Here is a 23,459-nt window from a genome sequence, read left to right on the forward strand (position 1 = left end):
GTGTGTGTGTGTGTGTGTGTGTGTGTGTGTGGTCAAATACCTTTCCAACAATCTCTGTATCTGGGATCTCCATCCCTCCAGACCGGATACATTTTGGAATTCCATGAACGATAATGTGCAAAGCGAGTTCTGGATTCTAGAAGAATGATGGAAAGAAATAGTGAGGATCATCTAATTTCTGAAAGAGCATTAAAATAAGTATTCAAATGAGAAATTAATAAAAATAATTTACTTGTTCAAATCAAAACCTGTTCATGGGGCAACTCTAGATTTTGTGATTTTTCATTCTCCTAACAGGCCCAATTATTTAAAACAATCATTAGATGTGCGAAGTGCACATTTATCTTAATTAAATTCCCTTATACTTCAACTTTAAAGCAGCCCAACAAACACTAAAATTATGCATTAGGTAAATACAGACGGCAGTCTTGCAATAGATTTTTCAGAATTTTATTTTTCTTTAATATGTTCATAAGCTAAACTAAGTAAATAAGGAATTTCAGTTGCTTAAGGTTGGCTTAAGTTCAAAAAGACTGAAGAGAAAAGGTCTGAGATGAAAAAAGCACGAGAATGTGAGGGTTGGCAAAGAGAGTCACACGACCTCTACAATCCCATTCAATCCTTTTCATGTGACTTTCAGCTGAGGGTACCAGTGTAATCCCCAGTGCTGGAATAAGATCCCGCAGAGCTCTGACGTCTCACTGATCACATTGTGTGTCTAGACGTTTATCTGAACGTATATGCACATTTCTTGCCTTTACATTTTATTCATTTGGCAGATGTTTTTATCCAAATCATTTTTAGGAAATCGAAGCCTTGGCCTGGTGATGCTAGCGCCATGCTTTACCATCACAGTCCAACACTATGGGTAATAAAATCAAAGAATGGTCAATTATCGCTCTAAAAGTAAGCCTCGCAACAGGCCTCTTTAAAACATTGGCCATATTGGTCATTCAAGTACACTGAAAAAAAAAAAAGTTTATAAGAATTTGCTAGTAAATTTCACACAGTTACAAAGAAACGGCAAGAGTTGCAATGATTGTTCATTAGTAAAAGTTTACATGAGAGGGCTGATGTACAAAGTTTTTAAGATTGATAATTCACTTTTCTACATCCATCGTTCAGTATCAGACTGTGATCAAAGGCCTTGTGACAATTGATTGAAATACAAATTGTAATAAATTAAAAATATTACAAACAATTTCCAGTTGAGGGTCTAACAAAAATATTCTAGAAGAAAAAATAGACTGAACTCTTGGAGTGATTGTCCTTAATGGGAAAGTTCACCCAAAAATGAAAATTCTGTCATCTTTTACTCCTCATGTTGCCCCAAACCTGCATGAGTTTCTTTCTTCCGCTGAACACAAAATAATATATTTTAAAGAATGTTGGTAATCAAACATTTGATGGTAGCCATTGACCTCTATGGTAATTTTTTTCGTACTATTGAAGTCAATGGCTACCGTGAACTGTCGGGATACCAATATTCTTTACAATATATTATTTTGTGTTCAGCAGAAGAAAGAAACTCATACAGGTTTGATACAACTTGAGGGTGAGTAAATGAAGAAGAAAAAAAAAAAATTGTATGAACTATCCCTTTAATCTATTTCATACTTTCAATACTTTTTTTTTTTTTACATTTTCCATCACATGACATGTATTTAGTATATAAAGAAGAGAAATACTCACGTGAAAGTGCTCCTGAGGAGAATGTCAGAATGAGAAAGATGAGAGGCATCCACATGATGGCTGTATGCATTGATGACTACAACACCACAGTCACTGATCCAGCTTTATACTCTAGAGACCCATGAGGAGTCCTGCACCTTCTTCAACACCAGCACCCAAAACCAAACCCCCAACGTATGTGACATCATAGACGTGTGAATAACAGGCTCCTCCCACACCCTGAAGTAATCCTATGAGGAATGTAGCTGAGGAATATTTGCAAATGAATCATTACAAGTAGTTTTGTAACAAGTCTCTTCAAACAATTGATGAAGAAATTTTTAATTCAGTAGGAAGATAATTCCCATGAAGGCTCTGTTCCTCTGGATATTGCTAATTTTATGAAATGGAAAAAATATACAAAATAATAAAGATGCTTAAAGGGTTAGTTCACCCAAAAATGATGTTTTTGTCATTTTTGATCACTAAATTAATGTCAGACATTTTTAAAGACCAAGGAGAAGTTGTTTTCATGGTGAAACCTCCAAATATTTGGTATCTCTGAAAAGTCCCGAATGTGCTCTTTACAGGACACCCAGGTTGTGACATGTGACTTGTATGATGTCACATGTCACAACCTCATGTTGTTCCAACCCCGTAAGACTTTCGTTCATCTTCGGAACACAAATTAAGATATTTTTGATGAAATCTGAGAGCTGGATCACTCCTCCATAGGCTTCTAAGACACTATAACTTGCTGGCCCAGAAAATGTATTAAAGACATTGTTAATATAGTCCAAGTGACTCCAGTGGCTCAATCTTAAGTTTATAAAGCGACGAGAATACTTTTTGTGCGCAAAAACAAACAAAAATAACGACTTTATTCCACTTTTCATTTCCTTCTCTCTGGGCCTCGAGTTTTTTCACGTAGTGTTTTTGCGCAGCGCGTCTGTGTTGCACGTCACCACGTAGGCTCACTATTGGGCGACGCTAGTCATGTGTGTGATGCGTGTGACGTGCAACACAGAAGCGCTGCGCAGTTACACTACGTGAACTCACTCGAGGCCCAGAGAGAAGGAAATGAAAAGTGGAATAAAGTCGTTATTTTTGTTTGTTTTTGCGCACAAAAAGTATTCTCATCGCTTTATAAACTTAAGATTGAGCCACTGGAGTCACTTGGACTATATTAACAATGTCTCAAGCCTTCGTTGCTAGATCTAAAATAACATTAATATAACTAAAATAACTGGGATGAGATGCTTAAGAAATTAGTCCCATACACAAGAGCGTTTTAAGGACAAAAACCTGACAAATGTCTTTAAAAATTACCAAAAAAAAGCTGCAGTCCGCAGTTTTTCGTCTTTGTCGCCATCTCTGTTCAAAATCTGCAATTGCAGTTATTCAAGGAATTATCAACTTTACGTGGGTTGTGCCTCGGCATGGCACAGCGCAGATGAATCCAATGTTTTGAGGAGAATATGCGGCTGTCAATCACCGCGCCGGTGTGGATACTGTCATTCGCAATCACAGATTTTACTTTTTGGAAGTATGACCAACATAAGAATTTTCACCGGAAAATGTCGTCTGAACAAGTAAGTAACATCCACTTTTGTTCTGACCAACTAAGGGAAAAAAGCATTGCAGTAAATCGCGCTGATTAAATCTAACGATCGCTTATCATATCACGTCAAACCATGCAAATTATACTTTGTTCTCAAATTGTTAATGTTAACAACATCAGCATTGAGTGACTACATTTAATGCCCTTCTGATATTTGTCCTTGTTTTTGTATGGGCCGGTTGCAGTCTGTTTTTTCTCCAAAGTCCGAAGTCTTTCGCGTTTTACAACGGGTGAATCTCCAGTTGTCACTGGTGATTGTCGTTTGAACCTTTCTGGATCCACCATCAAATTGATAAGTTTAATTATATCAAGTGCTGTGAGAAAAGGCTATAAATCTCCACCTCCAGCAACCTCACACTCATAGCCTACTAGCCGAGACTCTTCTTTATGTGGACAGATGTGACGTAATGACGCAAAGACATGCTCAAATTTCCCGCGGAAATCCACCAATACCACTGGAATTAAAAACAGTATTACAAGCTTACCGTTTTGAATCAAGCTAAGGCAAGCAGAGAGTTTTGAACACTGGCTGGTTATGTACTTGCTCAAAAATTTATATTGGATCATTTTTAACCCAAAAAAGCTACGGACTGCAGCTTTAAATACATCATCTGAACAATGTTTTGAGGTGTGGTAACCGTAGTATAAGCAGAATAATTGATTGCGGGCCGTTGAATTATTAGAAAATAATGCACACCCAAGGTGTATTTCAGTTATTTCAAAGGTTCTTACAGCCTACAAGAGCAAAACAACCAAAACCCAGAACGACACTGACCAAGCAAATACATATAGGATACAATAGGATAAAAACGACAAATTAATTCCATGTTTTTTGCCACAAAACTATGTTTTATTATGTACGGAAAGCAGATACTCTCACAAATGTCTTTAAATAGATCTTCTGAACGATGTCTTCAGGTGAGGTTACCGTAGTATAAGCAGAATAATTGACTCCAGGCTGTTGAATTATGAGAAATGTATGTGCATTATTTTCTAATGCTTCAATGGCCTGTCGTAAATTATTCCTTGATGATGCTGATTATCCTCAAGTTCAAAATCAGCTGTTTCTGCAGGATTTTTTAGGCCATCATCAACAAGACAATGGGGGCCGGTCAAAAACTGATGGAAAAAACATGTCTTGAGTCACAAATGGTGACAAATACAAGATCGTTCTGCCACTAAACCGGCAGGCCTCCATTAAAAATCTGAAGATTTCATTGTTCAGCATGATAGTAACCTCAAATCTAAGTCATTAGTTTTGGAAAGAAAGTCAGAGCCCAGAACTAAATCCAATGAAAAACCTTGAAGAGGGCTGTACTCAAGAGATCCCTCACAATTTGATCATCCTGGAGCTGTTTAGCAATGAAGAGTGCGGAAAAACACGCAAATCCAGATGCAAAAAGAATGACTGCTGTATTAAAAGCAAAAGCTGTTTCTACCAAGTATTAGTTAAGGGACACACGCTGCAACTAACCTGCATATTTTTCTTTAGTTTTACTTAAAATATTGTATTTGATTGTTACTTGAAGTTTGTTGGTTTAAATATTACAATAAAGGTGGGAAAAGATCTAACCATGACTTATTTTTTTATGAATAAACAATTTTATGAATACAATAGATATTCCTTCTAGAGATTCTCTACGGTCTAAATATTATGGATTTGTAAATGTCTTTTTGCAAGTTCTTCATCTTGTGATCATGTATGGATCCTGTGAGAATAAAAGTCCATTCATTTTCTATGAAGACGATCTTCCTGGAGCATTGTGTCTGAAGATCATGCTTGTTGGGTCATTTGTTAATATAACCCAGAGCTGCAATGATGGAGAGTCACAAGATGAGAGTATACGCACAGTCCTGTCAATGGTGCTCTTTCACTATTGTTCTCTTTTCCCATGTCTTTTACCTTCTTAGCATTCTTCAGTTGGTATTAGTGTTATAGTGAAACAATCTTTGTATTATTATTCTTAGAGGCGTCTTTTCAAAGGAATCTTTATCGAGTTATTCCAATTTTTTATTACGTTTCTACTACAAAGTTATTACATTTAACTGCTACTATATCCTCCCGGACCCAGAAATTGACTTTCGTCCACTGTAGTGGATATTATATTTTAGGGAATTTCTCTGACATCATACAAGTCACATGTCACAACCTGGGTGTCCTGTAAAGGGCACATTCGGGACTTGTCAGGGATACCAAATATTTGGAGGTTTCACCATGAAAACAACTTATCCTTGGTCTTTAAAAATGTCTGACATTAATTTAGTAATCAAATGTAGGAAATATTTAATTTAATTAAATCGGACTACTTTTCAAATTGTATTTCATAAACCAACATCTCAGGAAAATAATATGGGGTTTCAAATAAAAAAAATTACTTTCTGTTACAGAACAGGACGTTGATTTCATACATGTCCACTGTAGAGACATCAGGACTTAAAGCATGTTTATCAGGCATTTTGGGAGACACAACAAGAAAATATGGAAATAAATGATACATCAATATTCCTATGAAATATTAGATATTATTATTAAAATGTTGCCAATTATTACTCCAATTATTACACTTCTTTTTTCATTAAATGTTGCTCCAAGAACACATTAATGTGCAAATTAGATACAGTCAGTGGTGTAGTCTACGTGATACGCAGGTATACGCCGTATACCCACTAGAAAAGGCCAAGGATTTCCGTATACCCACTTAAAAAATCAGCGACACCGAATCGCGGAATCCAGTCACAAATGGAGCTTGCTAAGCAGAACGTCACCGAATTTGGCTATTTTTGAATGAATAAATCAAAAGTAGGGCTGTACAATGAATCAAATCTCGATGTGGACTAGTGTCTGTGAATATTAAAGTTAAAAGAGACTGCAAGTGTTCTACGCGTCTCTGGGAATGAGCGCTCAATGTGTGCTCCACTACACACACACACACACACACACACACACACACTGAAGCACGCGTGACTCACGCTCGTGGTGTTTTCAGCGTTTCACTGTATTGAGACATGATGTAGGATACATATGTGCACTTCATCGCAGAGCTGCTATGAGAGTGACTTCACGAGAATTTCACCATTTCATTTGATAAAACTATCGTCATTCATTCATATACACACAGAAACTGTAATGTCTTTACGACAACCTGTCAAAATAAAAGTTCGGTATAACTTTAAGAAATTATAACAGAAATATATTACTATTACACAGTAGAGTATACTTCAAGTAGGCCTAATAATAATAATAATAATAATAGTTATTAAAACACACAGAAACTCAAATGTCTACAACCCACCAAAATAAAAGTTCGGTCTAACTCAAAGAAATTAGAAAGAAATTGCACAGTAAAATGAATTTTTAAATAATAATAATAATAATAAAAAGAATAATAATAAAATCTATTACACGTTATTTTAAGGGAATATCACACAAGTTTTCATACATGTTTTAATTTAAACAGTAAACTTGCCAAAACAATAACACCATTTTTTTTTCAAAAACACCATTTCTAAAAGTAAAAGCATTACAGTATAATCACTACAAAAAACTAGACTACACCACTGGATACAGTGTATAGATACATTGCATTGAATGGGAAAATTAATTTATGCATTTTACCCACATATTGCATAAAGTAAAATGGTGTATCAATTCATTCCGTTATATCTTTCATAACATAGTTGAGAATCATCTTTATACAAATTTTGGTTAAAAAAATTCTGAAACCCCCAAATTGATTGGTGATTGGAAACAAAAGTCCCATTGTTTTTGCGTATACATATAATGTCATGTCATTTAATTTTTTTAACCTTAGTCCTGGGGCTCGTTCTTCGTACGTCGCTAACTCAGTTAGCTGGATTTGATTGTTGACGATTTGGCATGATCTTGGATTGTTTGGTTCTTCGACGCTCATCCTGGACTTGCTGTCATAGCAACAGGTGCGCAAACTTGAACCTGCTCGGGAGCAGGCTTATTTCATGTAAACAGGATTAGATCCCGGCTTCATAAGCGGAGCTGATACGGGAAGTCCAGCGCAGCGCGATAGTGCACTTTCTGAGATTGAAATTTTTTTCTCGTGACTCGTGAGATTGTCGTTTACATTATTAATTTGTTGGAAACGCACATTATTTTCGACTTGTCGGAGTCGGGCTTTAACTACAGCACAAACTGTTTGCATTGCCCTAAGATTATTTGCGAGTGGCTCTTTCCTTTACACTATTGGAGCAGAGAACTTGATGGAAAGTGCTGTCTGTCGTGTCATTCGGAGTTTACCTGGCGCTTTTAGGTTTAAAAAACAGTTTTAGGTTATCATTTTTTATGAAGATCATGCAATCATGACCATGCCGATTACAGTATGTCACTCAGGCTTCACTAACGTGATTGGTACCATAGACTATAGGCCTCCATAGACTGCCATCAAGGCCTCAATGAAGGGGATTATGTGAACAGAAAGGGGGTTCACAATGTAAATGTGCAGCCCAGTTACTATTGGGAGTCTTAATATTCCAGATTAATAATATTATATCAAATAAAAAAAGTCAGTTGACTAAAATCTTCCATATCACAAATGTGAAAGCAAAATGGCCAGGATCTGTGCATGACTTAAGAATTTTCAGAGATTCACATTTATGCACATTATTTGAAAGTGGTAAGGAAAGTTCCACAATTAAATATCAAGCTCACTGTATTACATACACTTATGCTGATCCTAACAGAACTGCATTTCTTCATAGGTGATTATGACATGTTCCTGCAGACAGGTGTTTATGACCCCATTCCCTGACCCAAACCAGTTACAATGCAGTAGCCAGGACAAGGGCACACAATGAAATGAACTTTGGCTAACTAAAGGGAAGATTTCAGTGTCTGATAAGTCTGAGGTTTGCACACCTGACAGGGCCTGTGACATTGGTGCATGTGCCATATTACACAACATTGCCCAAAAAAAAACAACAAAAAAAAACTTTTCATTATAATATAATGAAAAGTTTAATAAAAGACCAATATACTTAGTTCCTTGAGTTTTATTTCAATTGTTCTTTGTAAAGAAAAGCCAGTGTTCAAGTGCCTGCAACATATTAGACACATGCCTCATGCAACAAATAAAAAGGAAAAGTTGGCTATACACTGCCCACCTGTAGGCCTATGTCTCCTCTGTCTGTGCAGACTCTTCTGTAGGCCTTTCTGTAGATGTGGAATCCTGCAACTTATATTGCTGCTGTGACCTTATGGAATTTTGACCAGATCTGGGTTTAAAGGTTCTTGACTACGCCACCTGGTGCCTCTCACACCAGGATATACTTTGCACCTTAACTGCTAAATACCTAATCTTAAGGCAAGCAGGTTCGTAGAAATACACTAAAGATGAACTAGACAGAGACGTGCCTTCAGTAGAAAAATAATAACAAAACTTTATTGTACAATGGTATAATTTAAAAGAGCCACACCGTCATACTAGAGGCCCAGTACTAAAGCGAGAGGCCAGACCTGGTATTGGCTGTTACAAGGGACAATACGATTAACAATTTAACTGGAAAATACTGATTCACTGTCAAGGCAGGTTACCTGTCCGGGATACCCGTGACGTTCACCGCCCGTGCTCTGGCATCTGGTGCCCACGATCACATGCATTCACACACACACACACACACACACACTACAAGCCAATGATTCAATCAATATTGTGAAGTGCAGTTTACCACTACAATACGTGGTGCAGTGCGCGAGGACGGAACCAGGAACCTCTCTAGTGAGCAGCTACTCTAGTACTCTAGAAAAAGGAAGAAAAGGACAAGAAAGTTATCACTAGCAGAATGGATAGAGAATGTAAAACTATACGCTACTAGAACAGCCAATACCACATCAGTCAAACAGAGCATTAGACGGAGGCTACGGCAAAATAACCACAATAAAGAAAAGAAAAGATATATATAAAACTTAATTTAGGCAAGGCAAAGCAGCAGGAGCAATCTGCCTGCAGACACAAAATCATTAAAATTAGTGCTTGATATACACATGCACAAATAGTCACGCAGCATCACAAACATTTCATAAAAACATTATTTTCTTTTACCTCAATGTTGACATACGAACTGACACAGTAGAGAAACAGCCCTTTGCGCCAGTCTTCACAATCCTACATAACAGTTGTTACACACAGCATATTCAAATACATTTATATTAAGAGTTGACAATAAAACACAGCCATGCATTACGTCAGGGCAACACAACCAGACTCATTTTGCATGCGTTCAAAGCTTTTAGTCCTAACACACTGGATCTACTCGCAACACAATAAACAATAAACATTTACCTTCTTGATGTTGCTGCTTAAATTACGGTACAGCTACCCGGCGGGTGCTTTGCCCAAGACCTGTGCGCAAATGTGCTCATTAAAATGCATATGTCCCAACAATGACACCCACATTATGATTAACAGTAAAATGCACAAATAATACCTTCAGTAATACACAGCACGATTACCCGGAAGCGTCTGGCAATCAGTCAAACACCTATTTTTCAATAGCCCAGTATTAGATACAATATAAATGCTTAGCTTGCTACATCATATAAACATTTACCATACCTTCGTTGCACAGGAGAACCACATACCCAAGCAGTAACAAGACTGAAAATGTATCTGGACACAGAGAATCTCTCTAAGCCCAACAGTGCAGACTGTTTTATAGAAACTGGCCTAGACGCAAACGAGTTGTTTAGCCACTCACGGCTAGCTGGGTGACGTCAGGGGGCTACCGTAGCTGCAGAGGGACAAACTTCAACCAGACAGCGAATACTCTGCCGGTTACACTCTACCCCCCCGATTTGTTATCGGCGTCTCGCCGATAAGCTCAATAGATCATAACTCTACCTTCCTTTCATAAAAAAATAAAAGGTAACCAAAATGCAAGGGGGGTAACCTAATACCAAGGACGGAAAACTGTTGTCACTTTACTGCTAGACCCAAGTACTTGAGAGTTAGTAGCCCCATCTGCCCTACTCACCACTGGCACTGGGAGGTGGTGTAGGTTGGCATGTCTTCCTGCAGTAGTCCGAGCTGTTCTCCGGGGTGCCACTAAGCCAGCTGGTGTCTCGTCCATGATGGGGGCGACATGCAGGGAATCGGGCAAAGCCAGCATGGGGGCATCCACTGGAAGAGTTGTGGCAAGCTGGATAGGTGGAACCTCTTCCCGAGAGCGGACAAGAACCCATTGGCCAGGGGTATCACCCTCTGCTGACTGGCTTGTTTCTCCCTGCAGTTCCACAGGCCTGTTGGTTGTTTGTGGGTCCTGGTCCAAGTGGGCAGGCTTTAGCATGGTTCGATGTACTTGTCGTACTTTGCTTAGGTCCCGTGCTGGAGCCACAGAGTATACCACCCCACCAAGTGGGGGTGCACGGATGACCTGATGTATTGTGGCGCCCCAGGCATCTTGGATCTTCGAACGGCCCCTCGTTGTATGGTCTCTGATGTAGACATGCTGTCCTTCTGCCAGTGGCTCACTCCGGATGTTCTGGTCATGCCGTTCTTTTCTCTTGGAAGCAGCAGCTTGCATACGCTCCTTGGCATTCTGGAAGGCCACATCAAGGCGCCGCTGGTGCTCTCGGACCCATTCACACACATGCCCATGTCCAGGATCTTGTACCCTGCCAAGCAGGAAGTCCACCGGTAACTGGGGGTCTTGCCCGAACATCAGGTAATACGGTGAGTCGCCAGTTGTCTGATGAACAGCAGTGTTGTAACTAAACACTAATTGGGGTAGGTGCTCTGGCCAGCGGCGCTTCAAATCCACGGGCAGAGTACGGAGCAGATCGTGCATCGTGCGGTTGAAACGCTCACACTGGCCGTTGCCCTGAGGGTGGTAAGGGGTGGTCCGGGTCTTCTGGATCCCGTACAGGGCACACAACTGGTAGATGATGGCATTCTCGAAGCTGCGTCCCTGATCAGAGTGCAGACGAGCTGGGACCCCAAAACGAAAGAACCACTCCCGGATGAGCACGTTGGCCACAGTTGTTGCCTTCTGGTCCCTGGTGGGCACGGCCTGTGTGAATTTAGTAAAAACATCAGTCATGATCAACACTTGCTCTCTACCATCCATTGCAGGTTCCAGGAAGGTGAAATCCACAGCCAATATCTGGTTTGGGCGAGATGCCAGGAGGTGCCCCATGGGTGCATGGGGTCGGAGTTGCGAAGACTTTGCAAGGGTACACCGCTCGCAGTTCTGACACCACTGCTTTATATCTTCCCCCATTCCTGGCCAATAGCACCGCAGTCTTATCAGCTCTGTGGTACGTTCAACCCCCTGGTGGCCATGGTCATTGTGGAGCTGCTGTAGGACTTCCTCCTTTAGGCATGCGGGCAACAAGAGCTGACGCACCTCTTCACCCCCATCTGGACGGAATGTTCGGCGGTAGAGCAGTCCATCGGCTCCCACAACACGGTCCCATTGTTGCAGCAGCACACGGGTAGGGCCCGGCAATTTCCTACGCACTGTCGGGTCGGGCGGTCCCTGTGCCAGCCAGAACGGTAGGAAGGCCCCGATAGTGGGGTCCGCTGCTTGTAGCCTTCTTAACTCCTCGAGGGTGCGGGAGGGAAAGGCCGAGACAGCCATCTGGATTGCCAGTGGTGGGTCTTGACATCTGGTCGTTTGTTGTACAAGAACTGGTATGGCTGTCCCTAGTGTGGAGGACTCTGTGGTCTGTCCCAGTGGTCCTGCAGGTTGTCGGGAGAGGGCATCTGCATTCCTGTTGGTACGACCAGGCCTATAACGGATGGTATAATTGAAAGCAGCAAGCTCGGCCTCCCACCGCTGTTCAGTCGCTCCCAGCTTGGCAGTCCCCAGATGGCTCAGGGGATTATTGTCCGTCCAAACAGTGCATTGTTGGCCCCACAGATATTCCCGAAACTTGTCGGTCATGGCCCACTTCATTCCAAGGAACTCCAGCTTCATCGAACTGTAGTTCTTTTCTGCTGGACTGAGACTACGACTAGCATAGGCAATTGGCCGGATCTTTCCTTGCTGCTCCTGCGAGAGCACTGCTCCGAGACCAATGTGGCTGGCATCCACCTCCAGAATAAATGGTAAATTAAAATCAGCGAACGCCAAAGTGGGGGCACTCACCAACCTCTGCTTCAAGGCCTGGAAGCTGACCTCACAGACATCTGTCCACACTCCATCAAGCCGTGGCCCTTGGCCCTTCCGGGTCTTAGTACCGCCAAGCTCTGCCCCCAAGCGATTTAAAGGAGCTGCCAGCTTGGAAAAGCCCTCCACAAATCGCCTGTAATAACCCGCAAAACCAAGGAAAGACCTCAATTCGGACACGGTGGTGGGACGGGGCCACTTAGCCACTGCGGACACCTTGGCTGGGTCAGTGGATACACCTTCGCGGGAGACAAGGTGGCCCAGATACTGGACTTCCTTCTGGAAAAAACAGCATTTCTCCAGCTTTGCTTTCAGACCTTCTTTCTGTAGACGGCTCAACACTAGATCCAGACGGTGTATATGATCTTCGACACTAGAAGAAAAACAATTATATCGTCCAGATATAGTAAAAGGGACTGGCAATGCTGCGCTCCAAACATTCTCTCCATCAGTCGTTGAAAAGTGCTTGGAGCGTTACACAGTCCAAAGGCCATGCGGTTAAATTCAAATAACCCAAAAGGCGTGCAAAAGGCAGTCTTTGGACGGTCTTGTTCGGTCACAGGTACCTGGTTATACCCACTAGCCAGGTCCAGCGTGGAGAACCACTGAGCCCCCGATAGTGCATCCAAAGACTCCTCAATGCGGGGGAGAGGGAAAGCATCCTTTCTGGTCCTGCTGTTGAGCTGTCTGTAATCAACACACATACGTAGCCCGCCACATTTCTTCCGCACAATCACAATGGGAGAGGCATAGGGGCTACTACTTTCTCGTATGACCTGGCTGTCTAGTAACTGTCGCAGGTGGGCCTTAACAGCATCATAATCAGAAGGGGGGAGACGCCTGTAACGTTGCCTAACTGGTTGGTCGTCTAGCAGAGGTATATCATGAGAGATAAGATTAGTACAGCCAAGGTCACCCTCAAAAGCCGAGAACACAGACTCATGTTTTAACAAGAATGCCCTTATCTGTTCTTGCTCAGCCTCCACTAGCACTGACAAATCAAGGGCCTGTATCTGCTCCCTCACTGACTTAGGCCTGACTTCCCCATTAGGAACCTGCATGCTAGCCACAACAGCCTCTATTTCTGGTTGGTCTTCAGAAATGCCCACAGGAAGGCCCTCAACAGTAGCGTGAACAAGCAACCCTAGCGACTGGCGGGGGTATAATGTAGCACGTGTAAACCCCACGTTGACTACAGGGATGAAAGCTGTACCTTGTTCTACGCGCACTAGCGCAGGCGACACTAAGAGACCACTAGGTAAAGAGCCGCTAGCCGGTTCCAACAGGACAACAGGAGCATCACAAAAGTGAGGAGAGCAGGTGGCTGCCACCAATTTTACAGTGCCTCCTGGTATATGAATGGGCCTTCTACCTCTAACTTTAGCTACACCCGTTTTGGGTGGAAGAGAGCTGAGCTGGACCCGATGACAATGCTGCAAGGCGTGCCGCCATGGGAGTGAAGCATGAACTACCGGTGGGAGATCAAACAAAGAAGAACCATGTTGGCCAAACAGTTCAGCATAACATTCTCGAATAACATTCATCCCCAGCACACCCGGCACAAGCGGAGGGGCGAGCTGACCTGGGGGATCTTTAACCACTAGCCAACCTCTTTGGGGGATTACCTTCCCTAATACTCCAACCGTTAGCTCAGCGTACCCAATATAGGGTATGTCTAGACCATTTGCAGCCCGAAGCTGCAACCAATTACACTGTTGAAGTTTATCCTTGAAATGTTGCACAAAAAAACTCTCCACCAAGGTAGATACCATAGACCCTGTGTCTAAAAGACAACTGACAACTACTCCCCCTACTCTCACAGCTACCTTCGGGCACTGAGCGACAAGGGAGGTTACAGGGTGACCAAGAGTGTCCTGATTCTGAGAGCCGCTACCATCCCCTCTCAACGTGTGGCTCTGCACGCTGAAGGGAGCTAGTTTTCCGACTGAGAAACTGAGACAACATTAGCCTGAGCTTGGGCCTGGGGGATGTGATTAGGAGCTACTACTCTCTCATTGTTACACTCTCTAGCATAGTGACCAGGCTTTAAGCAGCGCCTACAAATGACAGTTGACGGCCGACTAACTAGAGAGGGGTGACTGGAGTAGGCAGGGCGAGCTACTCCCTGTAAAGTAGTTAAGGCACTAGTTAAGTGGTTGATCTGTTCTTGTTGCTTCAGCAACATGGACCGCAGCTCTGCCATTTCTGAACTTGCCATACTAACGGGCGATGAGGCTCTGCCTGGTTGAGTTTTGGAGTACTGCATAGCACAAAGAGAGGGAACTGAATGACTCCTACCCCTATTGAAGTCGCTGGGCCTGCCCTCACACTCCCACCGGATGGCAGCAGCACGCACTTCCAGCATGGACATCCCTGGGGTCTGACGGATAAGTCTCTTCAATTCCCTGCGGAGGTCAGAGTCAATAACGTGCTCTGCAAACTGGTCACGGAGCAGCATGTCAAACTGGGGCACTGAGTCAGGGGAGACCTGTTTAACTTTATCCATCAGAGAAAAGAGAGCATGTGAATATTCTTGTAAAGATTCACTGTCTAATTGTTTTCTAGAAAAGAAACTTTCTTGTAAGGCAACATAAGACTGGGAACACCCATAAAGTTCTTTGAGAATATTTGCAATCCTCTCCGGGTTTTCCCGATCTGCCCTTGGCCTATAGCGAATCTCATCTTTAGCCTCCCCATCCAGATGATCAAACATAAAGTAAGCTTTGTCAAGTGCACCCAAATGTCTAGTACGCGCACAAACCTCCACCTCTTCTACCCACTCAACAATGTCAATACCCACCCTACCCCGAAATACAGGACACTTCCGTTCCCTAGGGAGATAAATCAACCGTTCATGGGACACAGGGTTAGCAGGGTTGGCAGAATTGTCCGGTTGAGGCGGTTGCTGCTGCTGCAGGCGGCCATTTTCTGCCTGCAGTTGACGGATCTGTTCTCTCAGCTGTTCAACTTCATCCATTGCTGCAGCAGAGTAATGCCCACGTTACAGGAAAGGTGGTGGGGTAGTCAGTGGCCTTCCCACTGCTCCTTTAGGTCCCACGCCGTGCCCACTGCTGCTTTGCCCTTAACCTATTACTATGCCTTAAATTAAAGTATACATAAACAGACAAAACCAAAAAAAAGAGAGAAAAAAAAAAAAGACACGTCTCTGTGTGCAAGGATCCTGCCGACTACGCCACTTTGTGACCTTATGGAATTTTGACCAGATCTGGGTTTAAAGGTTCTTGACTACGCCACCTGGTGCCTCTCACACCAGGATATACTTTGCACCTTAACTGCTAAATACCTAATCTTAAGGCAAGCAGGTTCGTAGAAATACACTAAAGATGAACTAGACAGAGACGTGCCTTCAGTAGAAAAATAATAACAAAACTTTATTTAGGCAAGGCAAAGCAGCAGGAGCAATCTGCCTGCAGACACAAAATCATTAAAATTAGTGCTTGATATACACATGCACAAATAGTCACGCAGCATCACAAACATTTCATAAAAACATTATTTTCTTTTACCTCAATGTTGACATACGAACTGACACAGTAGAGAAACAGCCCTTTGCGCCAGTCTTCACAATCCTACATAACAGTTGTTACACACAGCATATTCAAATACATTTATATTAAGAGTTGACAATAAAACACAGCCATGCATTACGTCAGGGCAACACAACCAGACTCATTTTGCATGCGTTCAAAGCTTTTAGTCCTAACACACTGGATCTACTCGCAACACAATAAACAATAAACATTTACCTTCTTGATGTTGCTGCTTAAATTACGGTACAGCTACCCGGCGGGTGCTTTGCCCAAGACCTGTGCGCAAATGTGCTCATTAAAATGCATACGTCCCAACAATGACACCCACATTATGATTAACAGTAAAATGCACAAATAATACCTTCAGTAATACACAGCACGATTACCCGGAAGCGTCTGGCAATCAGTCAAACACCTATTTTTCAATAGCCCAGTATTAGATACAATATAAATGCTTAGCTTGCTACATCATATAAACATTTACCATACCTTCGTTGCACAGGAGAACCACATACCCAAGCAGTAACAAGACTGAAAATGTATCTGGACACAGAGAATCTCTCTAAGCCCAACAGTGCAGACTGTTTTATAGAAACTGGCCTAGACGCAAACGAGTTGTTTAGCCACTCACGGCTAGCTGGGTGACGTCAGGGGGCTACCGTAGCTGCAGAGGGACAAACTTCAACCAGACAGCGAATACTCTGCCGGTTACACTGCCATAAAGCATACAAGTATAAATTAAGTAAAGTTATTTATGCACTTGCAGGTAGGCTAGTTCCTCCATATGACAGTTATCTGAGAGGGTTTATTCACTGTCCAGTGAAATGGAAACAAATGGACATTACAAAGTCTTATACTTTCTTTCCTTTGGAAAGTTATAAAAAAAATGTCCACTTACTGCACATATTTCAGCTACCACTTTCTTGGGAACAGATACAAGTGTTGGTGTATTATGTAAAAGTGCACAAAAGAGGAAAACACAATGTCATTATATGAACTCTGGAAAAATATTTTTACATTAATATAAGTTTATTAGTTTTCACTTTCACAAGTCAAAGCAATTCATCATTACTCAAGATTTAACAGTTGAAATGACTATACAGCCTTAATTTAATGCAGCAAAAATTATTTTACAGTGTAGGCTACTAAGATCTTTTCTTCTTTTTTTTTTTTGCTCAGCCTTTTTCTTGGTTGCTTTTATAAACAGCCAACCGTTTATTTAACAGTGTCTTTTATAAAAGAGACTATAATATAACAAAAAAATTACCATTATGTAGAATATTTTTGTACTTCACTTTTGTTTGTTCCCATGTTCTAGTGTGGTGACTCTGACATTACAATGAACAAAGTAATTATGCAATTATTCAAATACAAAAATATAGGCTAATAAGTGATAAAAAAACATCTAACATGGCCACTTCTAACGGATTTAAATTGTCTGCTACTTTTTGCCAGCCCTCTCTCCTGGCTTTTGCAGACTTTGAGGTGTTCCCTGGCGTTTTGCATTAAAACATTAAAATTCCGAATAAACTTCGACTATTAGTTCTTGCTCTGCTGCGGAGAAAAACTGTGCGCGCTCTTTGGCCACGCTGAACAGCCAATAGCAGCGTTGCTGATCAATGTTTCTACTATCGATACATGTCCCCTTTTAACCCAGCGCATGAACGCGCAATTATCTCAGATAATTCAATCCAGCGATACTAATCCTATCCGGCAAGTGTGTTCGAAGAACCGAGTTAGCCAGATCATGATTAGCACGATGATATTATCTTGGATGTGTCATTTGATCTCGGATGTAATAAGCAACGTACGAAGAACGAGCCCCTGGTGTCCACTACAGAGGACATAGCATAACGTATTAATAAAATATTATTTTTCAAAAATAATTTTTATTTACCATTTGTTTCTTGTGCTCTAAACAATGTGATGACATGAAAAAAAAAATAATAATTCTGGGTCTCAGGAGGATATGTGTACTTAGAGATATCATTGATTATTTCTGCTATAGGCCTACTATTACTTTATTTTTGAATAGGGAGACATCTTGAGACCGGGGATGGTTGCAACACTTTTTGCATTTCTCTCAGTTACTCAGAGACTATTTCGACTAAACCAACCAAATTTGTATATATTAAACTTGCATCTGTCTGCTAATTACCCATACCATTTAAAGATGATTATATGACATATCGTTCACAGTATTAATTTGAATGGAAGAAGCCAGATGTTGCAACACAACCATGGGACGGCTGCAACATGTTAAAAATACCTTCAATTTCACTAATTAACTTTAGCTTTTTGTCTCAATGAGCATAGAATTCTGAAAATATTAATATTATATTATTGTAGCCTATTTATTTATTTAGTCATATTTATCAAATAACAGTCATTGAGTTTTGTTTATGTGTAGAACATAGGCCTACAGTGTGCAGGTGTGTAGACTTGGAATTAAATCTTTTCCCCGTTATTATTTGATTCACAGGACCGGACACCAGTTATCTTACCAAGAAAAATCTTTATTCTTGTATGTCAGGAGAGAAACTCTGAGATGTTATATTCATGCCAACTCAGATACATTTTTTCTTCATTCTTTTTCCCTAGTTTACAGCGGGGGAAATAAGTATTGAATCATTTTTCTCAGTAAATATATTTCCAACGGTGCTATTGACATGAAATTTTCACCAGATGTCGGTAACAACCCAAGTAAGCCATACATACACTCAGTGGTGGAAATGGGCAAAATTCACTGGGCGGACTGAAAATTCAGATTTTGTATGATTTTTTTTTCTCAATTTTTTATAAAAATAAATAAATAAAAAATAGAGGTCATCTGGCTTTAGATGACCTTTCAGATGTTTAAAAACCTTTATAATCTATAATAACTAAATTATATAAATTATTTATTTTATGTTTCATTTAACCCCCTGGGGTCGGCTATTGCAAATAATAAAAACAAAACGTTGTGTTTTTCGTAAAATAAAATATAAATAAACATGATGCGTTGTCCCATCTCTCTCAAAGTGAAGTTGAAATGATCTGTAACTCCGCGAATGCTTGTCACTGTGGCATGAAACATGTGTCTTTACAAAGCTTGAAGTCTACATTTTTAAATGATGTAAACCATATAAAAAACAAACATTCTCTGTTTAAGTAATGTGACCACGTCTACGCGCGCACGAGCGATTGACATGCAAATGATCCACGTGCTGTTAACGGACTCATTACCTCAAAAACAAGTAGGCCTACCGTATTCCTGTTTTTCCTCGAGTTTGGAAGACTGTGTTTGCGCTCAATGTGCTGTGCTGTTTACCTTGGATTTACCTCAGAAGAATTAGAAGAACACGATTTGAGTATTTATGAGAACGATTTTTACGGTAAGATTATTTATTTACCTGAAGCGGTCTGTTTTGAAGTTCTATAAATAGTAAGAAAGACGCGCACTGATAGACAAGCATTTCCATATACATATAGCCTATATATAACCATTTTTTTTTTCAACTGGAACGCCGTCCCCCCTCGAAATTCACTCCCCACACTGCGTCCCCCCCCCCCCCCCCCCATTTCCAGCCCTGCCATACAAAGAAACAAAGAAAGGGAGGCGCAAAAAGGCATGGAAAGCCAAGACAACTGCTGAAAACTTACAGTAATTAAAAAGCAATCCAGCCCCCTGTCAGTGGAAATTAATAACAGCTGGTTCAGTCCCAAATGATGGCCTACAAAAAGGTCTCATTCCCAAGGTGTCACACAAGACACATCTCATGATGGGTAAAAGCAAAGAGCTGTCTCAAGACCTTCGCAAATTGTTGCAAAACATAATGATGGCATTGGTTACAGGCGCCATTCTAAGCTTCTGAATGGTCCAGTGAGCACTTTTGGGGCCATAATACGGAAGTGGAAAGACAATAATTTCACCATAAATTTGCCTCGACCAGTGCTCCTCGCAAGATTTCTGATAGAGGAGTGAAAAGAATAATCAGAAGAGTTGTCCAAGAGCCAACACCAAATTGTATGGTGTTTTTAGGATAATGTGCACTGCCATTTCTCCTCCAAGTATTATGGCATCCAAACAGTTCAATTTTGCACTCATGTGACCACACTATATTCTCCCAGTATTCAATGTGTTACAGATGCTATTCAATCTCTCAATATTTCAGTGGCAGACAGGAAGAATTGAACAACCCTATCAATCATGACAGAACATCACGTGCCTGCTAGACACTGACTTTGACACATGCTTAACCATGTTACTTAGAAGTCAACAAAACTATAATTCAAACTAAGTAAGTTTTGATTAATTCATACAAAATGTCAGGACAGTATGACAAAAATAGGCCTACATCTCATGAAAAAAAATCTACTTTCATACCTCCAAAAGAAGTTTTGTTCAATAAATGCAGCAGCAGATGTTGAATATGTCTTCTGTATTCTTGGTGGGGGGAGGGTCATCACAGCTTGTTTCTGATTGGAGAAAAAGTATGAGATGTTGCAGTCATCCCCTGTTGCATCTGTCCCCGGTCTCTCATATTTTAGGAGGGTTTTGGGTTATGAACCCGTCACTCATGATTGACAGGAAATCCATGTCTCAAGAAATCAGTGTTTCTTACAGGGCCGAACTGACTGGCGTTGTCATGTTGTGACGCCCTCCCGAGTCCCGAACTGATGTCTGGGGATATTAAAGAAGCTTGTTTTTGGACATAGGCTTACCGGGTCTACTGCCCCATTATCTGTGGTGATTGGGGTTTATGTGTGTTAATGATGTTGTGGGGGCATGCTTACATTTAACACTTTTGATAATCCAATGGTGCCTGTTGTATACATTTGGGTAGTTCACTTCATCAGTTTCTAACCAAGCAGTTCGTGTCCGCGTCTCTGTGGATTATCCTCGTTCTCAAACGACTATTTCTCCAAGTTACATTTTGTTATTGGAAACGTGAGTGTGCTTCACAAGAAGATGGACGCCTGTCTTAACAGTAAGTGTTTTATTATTTAGTAAAATTATTAAGAACCTTAATTTTTTTATTTATACGAGAGCACTGTTCTATTGCGTTACTTAAACAGGTTCTCTGCGCTTCAGGTGACACGACCTGTGCGAGTCTTTTCGATATTGTTGAGGAGCTTAATTTCCTGAATCAAGCGAATGGTGCGTATAATTACGTTTTGTGTTTAAATATTGCATGTGTGTGTGTGTGTGTGTGTGTGTGTGATGCATAATCATGTTTTTTTAATTAACCAGGAGATCCGAATCAGGGGTCAAACATAGTATCAGCGCGTGCATCTCCGCGAGCGTGCGCGAACATCCTCGTGTCCTAGACTGACCCGTTTGTGTTGAGTGTGTCTGTGTGTTTCATTCCTGTTTATACTGTGATGTGCATGTGTAAAAAATATCTCATCTTCTTTGTTTTTCCTCTCTCTTTTTTGTTTTTGTTTACCTGCCCGACCGAAACGGGAAACCCAGCGTTTGTACATGAACCTCCGCGAGACAGCGCGCACATTGCACCACTCGGTAAGTGTTTGTAATTCGCCATTATACTACTGTTATATGGTTTGTTGAATTTAGTATAAAACTTTCTTATGTGTATTTCCAGAAGGCTTATCAAACCTTGTGAACAGGATTGATGCGCCTGAATGCACCAGTGATACGGAGAAGGCTAGTTTGAGAGGAATAGTGGCAGAACCGAAAATCAGACTCAAACGTAAAGCTGCTGCGGACACCTGTGCAGAAGCAGACACCTGTGCAGAAGCAGACACCTGTGCAAAAGCGGACACCTGTGCAGAAGCAAAGGTTCCGGTTGGTGGGGCTGTGAGAGACATCGATTTCAAACCACAGACATCGGCCTGGAAGAAGCCAAGACGATCAGCTGCTAAAGGTATGTGAACAAAGCTGTTGGATTGATTTCTGTTCATTCTAAATCAGATGCAGATAAAGTAGCAGAGTACGATAATGTTTTTATTTGGCTGTAATAGTGAGATATCGCCTGTGTGTGTGTGTGTGTGTGTGTGTGTGAGAGAAAATGTTAAAATACCAGTCTTTAACAAATGCTTTAGCAGTGTGTGGTTACAGTACAAACAATTTTTTGGTAGTCTAGGACATGTGCACAGACTATGCTTGCAAATTGCTGGACTGAGTAAAAAGACCTCTAAGCAAATAGCCAAATACTCTTCTGTGTCAGCAATTTAGGCAGTCTGCATGTTTGGAGAAGGCGTTTTAACTAACTGTAATGGATACATCTCTTTTCAAACCCCCTTTATAAATAAGTATGTTGAAAAAAACATTATTTTATCTTTTAATGCACACATCTGTACTAACTTTTTTTGTTTTCTCCCATCTTTTTCTTAACAGAGGTGGCCGTGGTTGAGAATACAGTTCCCGATATAAATAATATTCAGAGCCGGAGTGATGATCTGATAGAATCGTGGGATGACTGTGTATTTACACCCGTCCCTACAGAAACACAGCGGTCTGTTCCATCCAGCGAACGTGTGGTGGCTGTGGAAGAATCCGACCGTGAAGAGCTGCCTTCAAATCAGGAGGCTTACAGACGGGAATCACAAACCAACATAGACAGTCAACACTTAATCGGACTGATACAGGACTCTGTCAAGACCGCATTGAACGCATTCGAGGTACGTTTAAACGAACGCCTCACTGCTTTTGACAGACGCTTAGATGCTTATGAGAATAAGCATTATGATCGTGAACGCTCTGCGGCGGCAACACAACAACAGCATGGTGTTTGGATTAAACGAGTCATAGCAGCGCAGCAGTCGCATAGTGGGGCTACCCAACAAATAACCAGAGATCAAAGCCTGATTACGGATTTGTTTAAGCAGGTCGTGTTCATGCTTAAAAAGAAACACGGGTGACTTGTGAACGTTTTGTATATTTTTGTGGGGGGGTTTTTGTACACAAATGTTCTTTTTTTGCAACATTTATCCCCACACTGTGTGTAATGTTAGCGTGGCTGTATAGTTGTTGATTAGGTAGTTTTTCTTTCTTTTTCCACTGTATGGACGCTGGTTTTATTTTCCATAGTTATTTTAAGTGTACATCCTACCTGTGGTTTAAATAAAAACAAACAAATCTGGTTTTAAAAAATGGCTAAACGTTGTCGGGATTCAGATGATTTTGATCAGGGTCCGACAGCGAGGTTTAGACGAGACGATGGCAGTGTGGTCCCCCTTGAACAGTGCAGTAACACAGAAACATTGCTCTATTTAATTCAGACAATGGAGGATATGAATAGGTCTGAGTCTACAACTGATACATTGGTAGAATTATTAAACATTGTGAAATCGATGTCAGATGAAGATCCTGAACCAAATATTGATTTTGAACATTTTGTAAATACCCAACATGCAGGAGAGGATTCAGAACCCCCTCCAGAATCAATTTCTGATTTTGATCATCTTGCATCTTCTCACCAGTCAGGAGAGGGATCATGTACCCAGTCACACCGCACATGATGCACCCAACATGG

The 23,459-nt window shown here is 41.2% G+C and overlaps 2 protein-coding genes across 2 annotated transcripts in view; one reads left to right on the forward strand and one right to left on the reverse strand.

The window, feature by feature from the left end:
- Nucleotides 1-20,386, reverse strand: part of pmela (premelanosome protein a) — a 34,524-nt gene extending 14,138 nt beyond the window's left edge. The window contains exons 1-3 of the mRNA XM_082156410.1: nucleotides 20,348-20,386; nucleotides 1,693-1,937; nucleotides 41-136 (exon numbers count right to left, since the gene is read on the reverse strand). Of these exons, the coding sequence (XP_082012536.1) occupies nucleotides 41-136; nucleotides 1,693-1,762 (166 nt within the window). The 5' untranslated portion in view covers nucleotides 1,763-1,937; nucleotides 20,348-20,386. The remainder of the gene's footprint in view (nucleotides 1-40; nucleotides 137-1,692; nucleotides 1,938-20,347) is intronic.
- Nucleotides 20,387-21,077: 691 nt separating this feature from the next.
- LOC309488413 (uncharacterized protein) lies at nucleotides 21,078-23,053 on the forward strand. The gene is made up of 4 exons (XM_082156618.1): nucleotides 21,078-21,121; nucleotides 21,215-21,484; nucleotides 21,567-21,848; nucleotides 22,322-23,053. The coding sequence occupies exons 2-4, from the start codon at nucleotides 21,346-21,348 to the stop codon at nucleotides 22,843-22,845; spliced, it is 945 nt and encodes a 314-aa protein (XP_082012744.1). The 5' UTR covers nucleotides 21,078-21,121; nucleotides 21,215-21,345; the 3' UTR covers nucleotides 22,846-23,053.
- Nucleotides 23,054-23,459: the final 406 nt, after the last annotated feature.

This window comes from Leuciscus leuciscus (assembly GCF_965113295.1).
Source record: "Leuciscus leuciscus genome assembly, chromosome: 23".
NCBI lineage: Eukaryota > Metazoa > Chordata > Actinopteri > Cypriniformes > Leuciscidae > Leuciscus > Leuciscus leuciscus.

Excerpts from the sequence above, each read along its gene's own strand:
- LOC309488413 (XM_082156618.1), top strand. The coding sequence starts at position 21,346 with ATGTGCATGTGTAAAAAATATCTCATCTTCTTTGTTTTTCCTCTCTCT. Across the intron at positions 21,485-21,566 it reads CGCGCACATTGCACCACTCG|AAGGCTTATCAAACCTTGTG; the intron begins GTAAGTGTTTGT and ends GTGTATTTCCAG. Across the intron at positions 21,849-22,321 it reads AAGACGATCAGCTGCTAAAG|AGGTGGCCGTGGTTGAGAAT; the intron begins GTATGTGAACAA and ends TTTTCTTAACAG.